The 14,126-nt window shown below is 43.5% G+C and overlaps 1 protein-coding gene across 3 annotated transcripts in view; it reads left to right on the forward strand.

The window, feature by feature from the left end:
- NRXN3 (neurexin 3) overlaps window positions 1-14,126 on the forward strand; it is a 1,687,603-nt gene that overhangs the window by 485,252 nt on the left and 1,188,225 nt on the right. For all 3 annotated transcript variants that reach the window (XM_065940342.1, XM_065940340.1, XM_065940341.1), the window contains 2 exons: window positions 1,779-2,217; window positions 8,625-9,008. In XM_065940342.1, coding sequence (XP_065796414.1) covers window positions 1,779-2,217; window positions 8,625-9,008 — 823 coding nt within the window. The remainder of the gene's footprint in view (window positions 1-1,778; window positions 2,218-8,624; window positions 9,009-14,126) is intronic.

Raw genomic sequence — 14,126 nt, forward strand, 5'->3', positions numbered from 1 at the left:
GGTTCCTTAACTACTGTCCATGTCTCTTTCTGCATCTGTAAAATGGGAGAATGATGGTAGGTACCTCAAATGGGTGTTGTCAGGATCTGACGGGGTGTTAGACTTCAGATCCCGAGGACAGCGCCTGGTAGGAGGTGCTCAGTAAATATTAGTATTGTTACTGTTCTCAGTGTTACTGACCATGATTTCATCCATGGTGAAGGTTGTATGGTAGGAGAGACCTTTTCAATTCTTTGCTGTTAATCAATAAGAAAAGGCATACATCTTTGCTTAATTCTCTCCTCATATTGGGAGAGAGAAGAGAAGCAATTCTACAGCTAGATGTTTGGGATTAAATGATATATACTGGAATGACTCACTCAGTTAACTTTTTATCACTGAGATGAGTTGTAAGAGTTTAGCACTTAAGTCTTGTTATTTTACTGAAAATGGAGATAAGACAACTTTCTCAGGTCTGCAGAAAGGATCAAGTGAGTTAACAGCCACCCTCAAAATAGCTGAGATGTTTATGCCCATACTCTGTGCCCTTTCTAAGTGCTTCCCATGTAGTAACTCATTTCATCCTTAAGACATAGTCTATTCCTATATTCCCATTTTCAAAGGAGGAAGCAAACCCAAGGCAGTTAAATAACTTTGAAGTTCACACAGCTTAGAAGTAGTGGATGTGGGATTTGAACCTAAATTGGGGTCCTGATTTAGAATTTGAATAAGACAATGTGAAGGACATAGCAAACTGGTCTACATAATCAGTACTCAGATGCTAGCCCTTTTGCCATCTGTTTTCCCCTGTTTATTGTAATGATATGGATGTGACATTGCCTAGAGATCAAAGGACCAAGACCTATCTGAGGGCACTGTATCAAAATTCAGTTTTAACAACTTTAAAACCTCTTTGAAATTCTAATTTGGGGAACAAGATTAATCTCTACATGGGTTATATGAAGTTTAGAAAGTCATAATTCTTTAAAATATTTTAGGGTGTTTCATTCTCTTATTGTGTGTATATAAAGGATACATGCAATGTGGAGAAAAATATAGATCTTCTCTACCAACTCTTAACACAGTCATTTAAAAAAAAAACAGTCAAACAAGATACAGTGAAAAGTAAGTCTCTTTCCACTCCTGAATATTAATTCTACAAATCCTCTCCCCAGTGACCATTTTATAGTTTCTTGTGTTTCCTTCCAAAAATGTTTAATGCATTTGCAAACATATATACATAAAATGCACACTTCCTAACACACACACCCACTTTGCATAATGATAGCATAATGCACATGATTCTGTTCCTTGCTGATTCAGTTCACAGTGTTACTCAGAAAACCCATGTCAAAACTAGGAGCACTGCTTTGTTTTTGAGGGCTGCCTAATATTGCATTATGAGGACGTGCCAGTCTGTTACTGATGGTCATTTAGGTTGTTTCTGGTCTTTTACTGAGGACACTTCAGTAAATATCTCTGGAAGTATTTGTGTCTGTGCAACTCAGTCTCTCTAGATTTCTACTTGCATTGTATAACTTTCTGACACTGCAAAAATTGGCCAGAAGGAAACAGACAAAAGGAATACAGTGGAAATGCAGGGGCTTATTCAGGGCTTCTGTGCACCTCAGAGCTTTGTGCCGGTGCTTTTCAAGTGCTGTGTCTCATGTTTCCCATATTATTTCAGACTGTCGTGTCCTGAAGCTTCTTCTCGGTCCTTTTTCCTGAGTTCCCAGTGAGCAATGGATGGTTGCAGCTTGCAAGATTGATTCATATGGCACTTATTTGACTTTTGACAGGTTGTTTATAAGAATAATGACATCCGTCTGGAACTGTCTCGCTTGGCCAGGATTGGGGACACCAAGATGAAGATCTATGGTGAGGTGGTATTCAAGTGTGAGAATGTGGCCACACTGGACCCCATCAACTTTGAGACCCCAGAGGCTTACATCAGCTTACCCAAGTGGAACACCAAACGCATGGGCTCCATCTCCTTTGACTTTCGCACCACTGAGCCCAACGGCCTGATCCTCTTCACTCACGGCAAGCCCCAAGAAAGAAAGGATGCGCGGAGCCAGAAGAACACCAAGGTGGACTTCTTTGCTGTGGAACTCCTCGATGGTAACCTGTACCTGCTGCTTGACATGGGCTCAGGCACCATTAAAGTGAAAGCCACGCAGAAGAAAGCCAACGATGGGGAATGGTACCACGTGGATATTCAGCGAGACGGCAGATCAGGTAGGAAGAGGCAGGGTGTGTGCAAACTTCCCTTTCCTTATAGTTTTTTTTATTTTATTTTAATGTTTGCACTTGCTGATTCTTCTGCTGTTCTCCTTAATGCTTGTTGTAAGATGATGTTGCCGAACAAGACACCTGTCTTATCAAAGGCTGACATTCTTCTCCTCATCCCCCTTGTCAATCACTGCACAATGGTTTCGGTGATAGCTCTGAGACCCTGGGACTGCGGATGCTTTTACAAGGAGCATTCGCACTGCTGCCAAAGTGACTGTCATGTCACTGGTGTGATGGTTCCCCCCCCCCTTCTCTTCTCCTTTTTCTTATCACCATAGAAACCAACTGTGACATCACAGATGCTGCTCTATGTGATTACTCTTGTAGAATAAGCTGCACTGTGCAAGAGTTTATGCAACGATACACCCTCCAATAATTGTCAAGAGTCATATCGCAGGGGAAAATTATGACAAGAAAGGAAAAGACAAATTGATTTTTCCTGAAGTCATGTTCAATTTAAAGCCTTCCTTTGGTGTGAAAGCCTATATTTCACTCACTGTTTGCTCAGACCTCGCTAACTCTCCCTTCCTCTTCATCACCTTCTGCGTTTGCTTCAAATGGCTTTGTTTCTGCAGCCGTGGATCAAACAAGCTAGCCCCAGGCAGTACATAGCCACTCGAATAGCAACAAAGGGTGGGAGTGGGGAAACACAAATAGAGAAGCTGAGGCTTTGGAATGCCTGAACAGTCTGCCTGCTTTCTGTGGACATGTGGTGATGAAGGTCACATCCTGTGCCATCAGAAAGGACATTTCACCCTGAGTAGTAATTAGGGCATTTGAATTTCACATTTATTTCCTGATTCTCCATTTAGGTAGTATCATACTCAAGAAAAGTCTCGGCTCTGTTTGCCATATTTTGAAGGTTTTACTCTCTTGGTGAACACAAAAATGCCTTCCTTTTGGACATTCTGTTTCTGGGTACATTTGGCCAATAACAGAAAGCAGTAGGTTCCCCTAACAGGCTGTAGCCAGGGATGGCCGGGCATGCGCGGATAGCTCTTCTGAATCCTCCCAGAGCTGGAGGGATGGCGGAGATGAGCAGTGTTGCCCTTAGGAGGAGCCGCTTAGATTCTGTGCAAAGGGCAGACATGTGGCAGATTGCAGACCTGGATGGTTTATTGCCAGCAGGCTGCCTTATTGATTGCCTGAAATTTGATCGGAACCAAGAGACTTCAAATGAAATGTGTTTGTTGGGCAAGAACGAGCATTTTGTTCTTTTTAAGCAGAAAACACACAAACTTAATTTCTTCTGAGGCCAAATCTTTCAAAGTTTATCCATAAATATGTTGGCAGGGGAGGAGCGAGAAAGCTGTCTTGAGAATTATAAAAGAAACACTCCTGCTAGTTTTTAAGACAGTGCACATTGGGTCTTTGGACTGGTCACGGTTGACGGCTTTCATGATTGACTAACCTAGACCTTGGCACAGCTTAAATGTCACCTATCTGTGTCACGGCAGGCTAGAACATGTAAAATTGCCACATATCTCTTTCTGTTTATTCTCAACACTAATTGCTTTTTCAAGTAGGGTGTTATTTTGTCTGGGTAGAACCATCAGTAGACCCAATTTTGACAAACAAGCTTTGATTACAAAACACTTTAATATTATACTTGAGTGCTATGGCATTGGTTAATACTTTGCCATACTGATAAATTTGATCAAAGCCTATAAAAATTTACTGAGTAAACTGGGGGGGGGGGGCGACAGAGGATAAGATGGTTGGATGGCATCACTGACTGAATGGACATGAATTTGAGCAAACTCTAGGAGACAGTAAAGAACAGGAAGCCTGGTGTGCAGTAGTCCATGGCGTGGCAAAGAGTGGACATGACTTAACTACTTAATACAACATACACTGATAAGTTTGATTAAAGTCTATAAAAATTTACTGAGTAGGCAAGGAGGTGATAGAGGATGAGATGGTTGCATGGAATCACCAACTCAACGGACATGACCTTGAGCAAACTCTGGGATATAGTGAAGGACAGGGAAGGCTGGCATGCTGCAGTCCATGGGGTTGCAAGGAGTTGGACATGACTTAGCAACTAAACAACAACAAACAAATAATTGTCATATAAAAGCAGCATAACAACATTTTAATATGTTTTTTAATGTAGATTTATTTTTATTCAGAAATACTTTCATATTCACTGTTAATTAGAAGTTTAAAAATTCAAAAGGGACATAAAATAATTGGTCTTAGAGACACAAAAATGGGTCTTAGAAGTCATGTCAAACTTGCAAGTTTTAAAAGTGACATTTATACTGTGTAATTTAGGTCTCATAAGTAATTTTTTATAATCAAATTATTTCAGAAAGAACACAAATTACCATATTACTTTTCAGATCTTTTTTGTTTTGCAATATGTTCTTGTCAATAGATTATTTAAAAATATTTAAACCTGATCAAAAATCATTTTTTAAACAACATACCATGGAAGAAATACAGTATCAGAGACACTCCTGTCATTTACATGCTCTGGAGATGGGAAATATTACGATTGAAAAGAAAAAAAAGGCTCTTAACCCATTTCTGAATATTTCCACTTGGCTCTATTGTTCTTTAAACAAGTTTAGATTTGAAGAAATTTCAGAAGAAGGGTTTTTTAAGAAATGAAGAACTTCATTTCTTCCTGAGGGTATTTTCCAGTATGTTGTTCTTATCAGTTCAATTTGGTCACTCAGTCATATTCAACTCTTTGCGACCCTATGGATTGCAGCAAGTCAGGCTTCCCTGTCCATCACCAAGTTACTCAAACTCATGTCCATTGATTCGGTGATGCCATCCAACCATCTCATCCTCTGTTGTCCCCTTCTCCTCCTGTCTTCAATCTTTTCCAGCATCAGGGTCTTTTCCAAAGAGTCAGTTCTTTGCATCAGGTAGTCAGCATATTGAAGCTTCAGCATCAGTCCTTCCAATGAATATTTAGGGTTGATTTCCTTTAGGATTGACTGGTTTGATCTCCTTGCAATCCAAGGGATTCTCAAGAGTCTTCTCTAACACCACAGTTCAAAAGCATCAATTCTTCGGTGCTCAACTTTCTTTATGGTCCAACTCTCACATCCATATATAACTACTGGAAAAACTGTAGCTTTGACTGGATGAACCTTTGTTGGCAAAGTAATATCTCTGCTTTTTAATATTCTGTCTAGGTTGGTCATAGCTTTTCTTCCAAGGAGCAAGCATCTTTTAATTTCATGGCTGCAGTCACCATCTGCAGTGATTTTGGAACCCAGAAAAATAAAGTCTCTCACTGTTTCCACTGTTTTTCCATCTATTTGCCATGAAGTGATGGGACCAGATGCCATGATCTTAGTTTTCTGAATGTTGAGCTTTAAGCCAACTTTTTCACTCTCCTCTTTCACTTTCACTAAGAGGCTCTTTAGTTGTTCTTCACTTTCTGCCATAAGGGTGGTGTCATCTGCATATCTGAGGTTATTGATATTTCTCCCAGAAATCTTGATTCCAACTTGTGCTTCATCCAGTCCAGCATTTCTCATGATGGTCTCTGCATATAAGTTAAATAAGCAGGGTGACAATTTACAGCCTTGACGTACTCCTTTCCCTATTTGGAGCCAGTCTGTTGTTCCACGTCCAGTTCTAACTGTTGCTTCTTGATATGCATATAGATTTCTCAAGAGGCAGGTTAGGTGGTCTGGTATTCCCATCTCTTTCAGAATTTTCCACAGTATGTTGTGATCCACACTATCAAAGGCTTTGACATAGTCAATAAAGCAGAAGTAGATATTTTTCTGGAGCTCTCTTGCTTTTTTGATGATCCTACGGATGTTGGCAATTTGATCTCTGGCTCCTCTGCCTTTTCTAAATCCAGCTTGAACATCTGGAAGTTCTTGGTTCACTTGAAGAAGACTGGCTTGGAGAATTTTGAGCATTATTTTGCTAGCATGTGAGATGAGTGCAATTGTGCAGTAGTTTGAACAGACGTATACTACAATGAATAGTTATAAAAACATTTTGTTGTTGTTGTTTAGTCATTTAAGTCATGTCTGACTTTTCTGTGACCCTGTGGACTTCAGCCTGCAAGGCTCTTCTGTCCATGGGATTCTTTAGGCAAGAATACTGAAGTGGGTTGCCATTTCCTACTCCAGAGGATATTTCTGACCCAGGGATTGAACCTGCATCTCTTGTGTTTCCTGCATTGGCCGGCAGATTCTTTACCACTGAGCCTTCTGGAAATCCCTATAAAAAGTTAAATGTATCTAATTGTGGTGCCTGCTGCTCATCCTCAAGAATATGACTGAGAGGTGATCTTGGGAACCTTTTAATTTTCATTCCCCAACTGGAGGACTGACTCTCAAAACAGATGTGGTCACACACTTAGAGGAGGGTTTTGCTCAGGAGGGATTGCTTAAGGCTCCACTATTTAAATCGGTTCCAGGTGCTGTTCTTCACTGGGCAATAGAAGCTCCTGGCTGTTAGCTGGTGATCAGATTATCTCTGTGGAATGTGGTGAGTAAAGAAAGCAAAGTGTTCAGGAGAGAAGATGTTGAGGCTTGCTTCCCTTTCTTCATTTGTAAAATAGGGGAAATACGAACGTCAGCCTTGAGATTATTCTGAAGCTTGAGTGCAGAAAATCACAGAAAGTACTAAAAATGGTGGCCGGGACAGTCTTATTGTTCTGTAGGTTTTCTAAAAGATTTAAAAGCAAAAAGGCAAAGCTGGTTTCTCCAGGAGAAAATTTGCAGGGGAGCGTTGGGGGAGCAGGCCTAACTGAGCTGCCCGGTTGCCCCTGGTGCTCTTTCTGCTTCCCACCTCTGGGCAGACTTGGTGATTTAGAGTGTGCTTCACTTTCTTGATCTCATTTGATCTCCCAGGCCCTTCAGGCTGTCCTCTGTCATAGCCAAGGGAATTGAGACGCAGATGAGGGAAAGCTGGCTGACGGATGGCCCTGTTATCCTGGTACCAATAAAGGACTTTGAGAAGACTAAATTTTTGGAAGTTTTGGCATGACGTTCAGATATCAGTTTGATTTTGCAGTTTAGGAAATTGATCTGTAACTGGATTCAGGAACTGGTACAGGGTTAGGAAGCTGTTTAAGACTGGAACTCCCGTTCCTGAGTTCCCAGGTCAGGCTCAGGCTTCCATCTGTGATCTCGTGTGCCCTGTCCAGCCCTGATCTCATCTCTTGTTGACTTCCTCTGGCATCCTCAACTCTAGCCACACTCCTGCCTACCCCAGGGCCTTTGTAAGTGCCATTCCTGGTGCCAGACACATTCCTCTTCCCCCTGGACTTGGCCTGCCTGGATCCTTCTCAGTATCCTGGTTTCAGCTTACCTCTCACGTACTTAGAGAAGCCTTTACCAACTGTACACTTGAAAGCAGAACCTGTCTGCTGGGGCTGCTGCACCCAATTAACTGCCTTCCTCCCAATTGCCATTTGTCAGTCTCTTTTGTTTATTCAGTGACTTGTTTATTTTCTCTTCCTTTGCTCTGGAACATCAGCTTCATGAGATCAGGGGCATACCTGTCAAGTTCATGTCTGTGCTTGGAACTATACTAGAGATAGAACAGGTTCCAATATATATTTGTTAAGTGAACACACGAAGAAACACGTTCCAGTTAAAATTTATCAAAAGCAATGAGTGTTGAAAATACCTACTGGCTGGTCGGGTACCTAAGACAAGTACAGAGGATATCAGCTCATGGAGAGAGAGGAGAGAGAGACAGAAGAGCAGGCTCCATCCTCTGGCAATGGTGAGCCAGTGGTGAAGACTCAGGCGGGACTTACAGACTCTGTCCTAGGTCCAGAGTAAGAAGCACCTTACATATATGAGCTCATCTGCCTGCAGTCCATAGAGTTGCAGAGTTAAACATGACTGAAGTGACTTAGCATGCATGCATGCAGCCATCACACCAACCTGTGAGGTGGGACAGTTCCTTTCCCATTTTACAGATGAGGAAATTGAGGACTTAGAAAAGTGAAGTCACTTCTTTAGGGTTATCTGGCTAGTAGGTGGCAGAGCTAGGATTTAAACACAGGAAAGGATGGTGCTGCTGTCCGCCTACATGGCATGCAACCTTTCAGTCAAGGCTTTTAGGTAGGGAAAAAAAAAAAAAGATACTGTTTTAGGTTCTGGCCACTGCGATTGTCCTGGGTCCCCCTCTGGGCTCAGCTGTCTTAGCTGGCAGGGACCAGAACCAAATGGCCTGCATTATCCTTTTTTACCATTTTGTGGCCTTTCATTCCCCATCCCCACTCACATGGTTCTCTCCTGGCTGGGCCACGCTGGTCTCCCATTTCACCCGCTAGGTTCCTTTCATCAGCTGGCAGGCTCACCTGGGATGCCGGGAGGGCGGTGAGCTCACTCTTTGTCTCCATTCCCACATCCCAGGTACCATATCAGTGAACAGCAGGCGCACGCCGTTCACCGCCAGCGGGGAGAGCGAGATCCTCGACCTGGAGGGGGACATGTACCTGGGCGGGCTGCCGGAGAACCGCGCTGGCCTCATCCTCCCCACGGAGCTGTGGACCGCCATGCTCAACTACGGCTACGTGGGCTGCATCCGCGACCTGTTCATCGACGGGCGCAGCAAGAACATCCGGCAGCTGGCGGAGATGCAGAACGCCGCGGGCGTCAAGTCCTCCTGCTCCCGGATGAGCGCCAAGCAGTGCGACAGCTACCCCTGCAAGAACAACGCGGTGTGCAAGGATGGCTGGAACCGCTTCATCTGCGACTGCACCGGCACCGGCTACTGGGGACGGACCTGCGAGCGCGGTGAGTCGCGCGGTGATGCGCTGGGTGAGAGCGGGGAGACGTGCCTGGGCTTCCTTTGCTATCGCGGACACTTTTTGGGGACCTCCTGTGCGTGCGTGCTTCTGCAGGAAAATTTTCTTGGGTTCACAGCTTTCCAGGTGACACCCTTTTGATTTTTTGATGGAGTGTTTGACATCTTCTCTTTGAGAAGGCCAATACTTATTCTTTGGGAATTCTGGAGGGGTTCACCAACTGGCTGTTTCATTTGTTCCTTGAACTCATGCTTTTTGGGTGCTTTCTCTGGGCTAACTCTCAGATTAGGCTTTAGAAATATACACTGTAGAATAAAACAGCCCCAGCCCTGTTCTTTGGAACTTGCTGCCTAGTGGAATAGTTAGCTGTTAAATAAATAATCACGTACATGTGGGGTTTTATGAGGCAGTGGTGTGTTGGTTAAAAACATGAATTCTGGGGTGAGACTGGGTGAGAAATGTGGCCTTTGTAGAGTGATATGAACTCAAGATAATATCTTTGAGACTTGATTTCCTTTTCTTTAAAATGGAGATAATCAGGTTCTTTTCCTATAGCTCAATTGGTAAAGAATCCACCTGCAATGCCAGAGACCCCAGTTCAATTCCTGTGTTGGGAAGATCCCCTGGAGAAGGGATAGGTTACCCACTCCAGTATTCTTGGGCTTCCCTTGTGGCTCAGCTGGTGAAGAATCCGCCTGCAATGTGGGAGACCTGGGTTTGACCCCTGGGTTGGGAAGGTCCCCTGGAGAAGGGAAAGGATACCCCCTCCGTATTCTGGCCTGGAGAAGTCCACGGACTGTATAGTTCTTGGAGTCACAAGGAGTGGGACACGACTGAGCGACTTTCACTTTCACTTTCTTTACCTGCTAAGTGAAGTGAAGTGCAAGTTGCTCAGTCATGTCCCACTCCTTGTGACCCCATGAACTATACAGTCCATGGAATTCTCCAGGCCAGAATGCTGGAGTGGGTTGCCCCTTCCCTTCTCCAGGGGATCTTCCCAACCCAGGGATCGAACCCAGGTCTCCCACCCTGCGGGCGGATTCTTTACCAGCTGAGCCACAAGGGAAGCCTCCTACCTGCTATTAATCATGATTAAGTGAGTCAATAGATTCCTGCACTATGGAAAGCGTATAGTCAATGTCAGTGATTGTTATGGTCATAATTATTGTCATTGACATCATTAACGGGAAAGTACAGAAAAGTTTGGGATTCCTTTTCAGGGGAATCCAACATACTATAGGGATTCATAGAAAGCTTCTGCAAGAAAGAAATATGTAGGCTGAGACTTGAAATATGAGAGATAGCTCGCTTGGCAACAAGGTGGGAGAAAACTATGTGTCTTGGATTGGAAGGACGTTGTGTGTCTTAGATTGGAAGGACGTTGTGTGCCAAGAGTTAAGAGACCATGGCACAGTTGAGGAACCAAACAAAGTTCATAACTAAATGGAGTGGGTAGTGAGGGTGGGGGGAAGGATGTGAGAGGTGACTGAAGTGTTGGGGAATAAACAGTGAGGGCTGACCCTTTAGAAGAGACCATCTACCACTTTAACTTCTTACATTTGCACTGAATTTACAGTTTGGGTAAAAGGCAGAGATAAAGTTAAGCAAAGAGATAACATCAAGATACAGAGATGCCAGTCTATAAGCCATGTCTAGATTGCAGCTTGGTAAATTGTTTTACATGCCAAAGACACACAATTCAGCTGACTGTCTGTGAATTGTCTACCTAGATTTTATATGAAAGGATACTTTAAACAGTTAACAAATTTTTGCTGAGGGCATAGCTCTAGAGCTTTGAGAATACTGTGTCTGGAGTAGACATAAGTTCTGCCTCCAGAAGCTTATCATTTATTTAGCTGAGGAGTTGAGACATCTGTACAGGAAGCATAGATGTTTGCTTCCTGTATAGATGATGCAGGACAGCAGCATGGGCTGGACTACTAGGAGAACATGGAAATTCAAAGAAGACTTTCCTGATTAGGGACATACAGGGTCTCATCTCTTAAGTACACCAGTGGCCAGACATGTTCAAGTTTCAGAAGTCTGGTGATGAGAAGGGATCCTGGAACAGGCTTGGGTAACCAGTCAAGGATTATCAAGGACTCATTTTTTGAGCTCAACCATATAGCTGGCTAAAGTGCATTTCAAGAGAACTGCAAACCTTCACTACAGCTGGACCAAAAAAGAGGACACAGGATATTGGAATAAAGGAAAAGGAGCTTTCTTGGGGCTCATGGAAGTTAAATTCAGATTCACTGAATTTTCAGAGCAGCGACCCCAGAACATGAGCTGAGATGAGGCGGCGGCCATCTGGAACAGAAGTGGGCCTCATTTGGCTGGCCAGTCTGTCGAGCTCCTGAACGCTTTCCAAATCTCTTTTTTAGGGTAGATGATCTCAGTTGCTGGTTTGGGGAGACAGAAAGGTCATTTGACTGCTGTGATACATGAGACCATTTGGATAGAAGTCAGGATATTGTGGATGGTCCACCATCAAGGAAGGTAGTGTAAGAACCCAAGGTCCCTTCAGACATCTCTTGCCAACTCAAGGCCTTGTGATTACTGAAGACAGGCAGTGGTGACTGGAGACAGCCGGGCAAGGTGTCCCCGGGATCACCTCTCCACGGGCAAATCAGTGGAGGTTGGTCCAAGGTTTGCCAAATACAGTGAAAGTCATTGCACCCTTTATGTTGTCACTTTTGACTAGTCATTAAACGGCAGCTGATTGGGGATATATGAGGGACAATTATTCCTGGTACAGTGTAGCCAAAAATCATCCATTGTGGCCAAATGAGAAGGAGTTAGCAAATTAAAGACATTTGATCTATATGTCGCTCAAATCCCAGACGGGTCCACTGATTGTTTTGTTCCCCGGCTAATCGTTTTCTGGCCCTGTATTGTTCCCGACACCGTGTTCAGAATGAGTCAGTGGAGCATAAAGATGATGGGACTCTACTTTGCTGGCAAAGAAAATAGTTTGCCTGTGACATTGTTTTTCTTTATTGAAACTGATTTGTCAGCAGAGATGCTTTTGAGTCTCTTTTGTTCACTTGTTCATACATGCAGCAGACATTTGTTGAAACCTGAATTCGTTCCAGGCACTGCGTTAGATGCTGGGAATGAAGGGGAAAAAGAAACTGACATAACACCTGATTTTGTTTACATGGTGTATAGTCTTTGGGGAGAGAGAAAGGTGGGGAGTGTGCTAATGTGTGGCAGATATCAGGCCTGATGTCTTAGGGAATCAGAAGGGCAGACAGATGGGAGAGGCCACACCTATCTGGGTGAGCGGTTGGGAAAGGGGGACCTGAGGTTACTTCTCTTTTTTTTAAATCTCCTCTTAATAACAGAACTAGGGCTTGTCTCTGTCTCTGACCCTCAAGATCCATTATAGGCACTTCCGAAGAGTGGTAAAGGGTGAGTGTTAATATTCTTTATGCAAGACCGTTATCCTCTTTGGCAAGGAGTGCTGCCCCGCCCACCATAACACCATAAATGTGTTCACTCAATTTACAGTTCTCTAATTTTTTTTTCTAGAAGCAGTACTAAGCCTGAAAATCATTTGTACCAAAATTGAGAAGATTAAGATGATCCCTAAGGCAGTGTGTCCATCTAACCCCAACTCTGTTCTATCTTTGGACTTCATAGCAGTGTCAGTCCCTTGGTGCCATCGGCCACACAACAGAAATGGTGGTTGAAAGAGGCACTTATTTATATAAAATGGAGAAAGCATAGGTGGTATGCTGAAATCCAGTATTCAGAGAAAAAGCAGAGTTAGGGATGGCTCTGGGAAGACACCAAATGACCAGGAACTCAAGCAAAGTGAGCAAGCACATCCATCTTGGATACAACTCCCAGGTTAAAGTCGTCAACCAGAGACAAGGGAATAAGGACAAGGGAACTATATGAGTACATGGAAGTGTTAGTCACACAGTTATGTCCAGCTCTTTGTGACCCCATGGACTCTAACCCGCCAGGCTCCTCTCTCCATGGAATTCTTCAGACAAGAATACTGGAGTGGTCAGCCATTCCTTTCTCAAGGGGATCTTCCCAGAGTCTCCAGGAGATCCAACCCGGGTCTCCTACATTGCAGGCAGATTCTTTACCATCTGAGTCACCTGGGAAGCCCATAAGACTAAAGTTAATTTGCATGAATATCTTCCTTTGGTAGTAAAAATGGATGACTCTTGCTTATACCCTCGCAAGAGTTCTTCTACTACATATGAGGGTCATCAACTCTAAATTTTGACATATAACAATTGGCTTCATGTTGTATTTAGATTTTTTTTTTTCTACCATGATCTGACACTATTCTAAGGAGATGTAGATAGATTCACCCATCCCAGGTTGTTCAACTGTGGCAGTTCTGGTTTGTTCTTTGTTAACCATAGTGTTGTGGGAGACCTGTCCATGACCTAAAAAGCTAAGGCCTGCTGTAGCTATTTCATGCCTATTTGTTTGATTGAAATGCATCTGCTGGAAGACTGCTTGCCATTTTAAAAGTCCTACTGTACAGAGGAAACAGTCTATCTTATCTATTGTTGGATGATCAGTTGACTTGGGACAACATAGGCATCTTCTCCTTGTCAGTGTAGCCAAAGTGTAGTTTAATTAGTGGGACCAAGTGTCCATAGGCAAGGTTGTGAATTTATTTGTGGACCATCAAACTTCAGTCTGAGGCTGCTGCAGATTCTATCCCCTTCCCTAGATGGCTTTCTCTGAATGCATGCCATCATTTATTTAGCAAGAAATAAAGCAGGGCTCAGCACAAGCTCATTTCTATGACGGAAATAACCTACACTCCAGTACTTAGACTTGGGATGACCTGGTGGTTAATGCAGGAATTTTAGAATCAGATGGACTTGCTCCCTAAAGTTGGTTCTGTCAATAGCTAGGAAGTGTACAACGTGTTTCTTGTTTTTCCCAAGTCTGTTTCCTTATCTGTAAAATGGGGAGACTGATACTTACTAGATAAGATTCTCTTGGTTGCAGGCTTCAGAACTGACAACGGCTAACAGTAAACTCGGGGAGTTGGTGATGGACAAGGAGGCCCAGCGTGCTGCAGTCCATGGGGTCACAAAGACTGAACTGAACTGAACAGAGTCAAGGA

Source organism: Muntiacus reevesi, chromosome 7, assembly GCF_963930625.1.
Source record: "Muntiacus reevesi chromosome 7, mMunRee1.1, whole genome shotgun sequence".
In the NCBI taxonomy this organism is placed as follows: domain Eukaryota; kingdom Metazoa; phylum Chordata; class Mammalia; order Artiodactyla; family Cervidae; genus Muntiacus; species Muntiacus reevesi.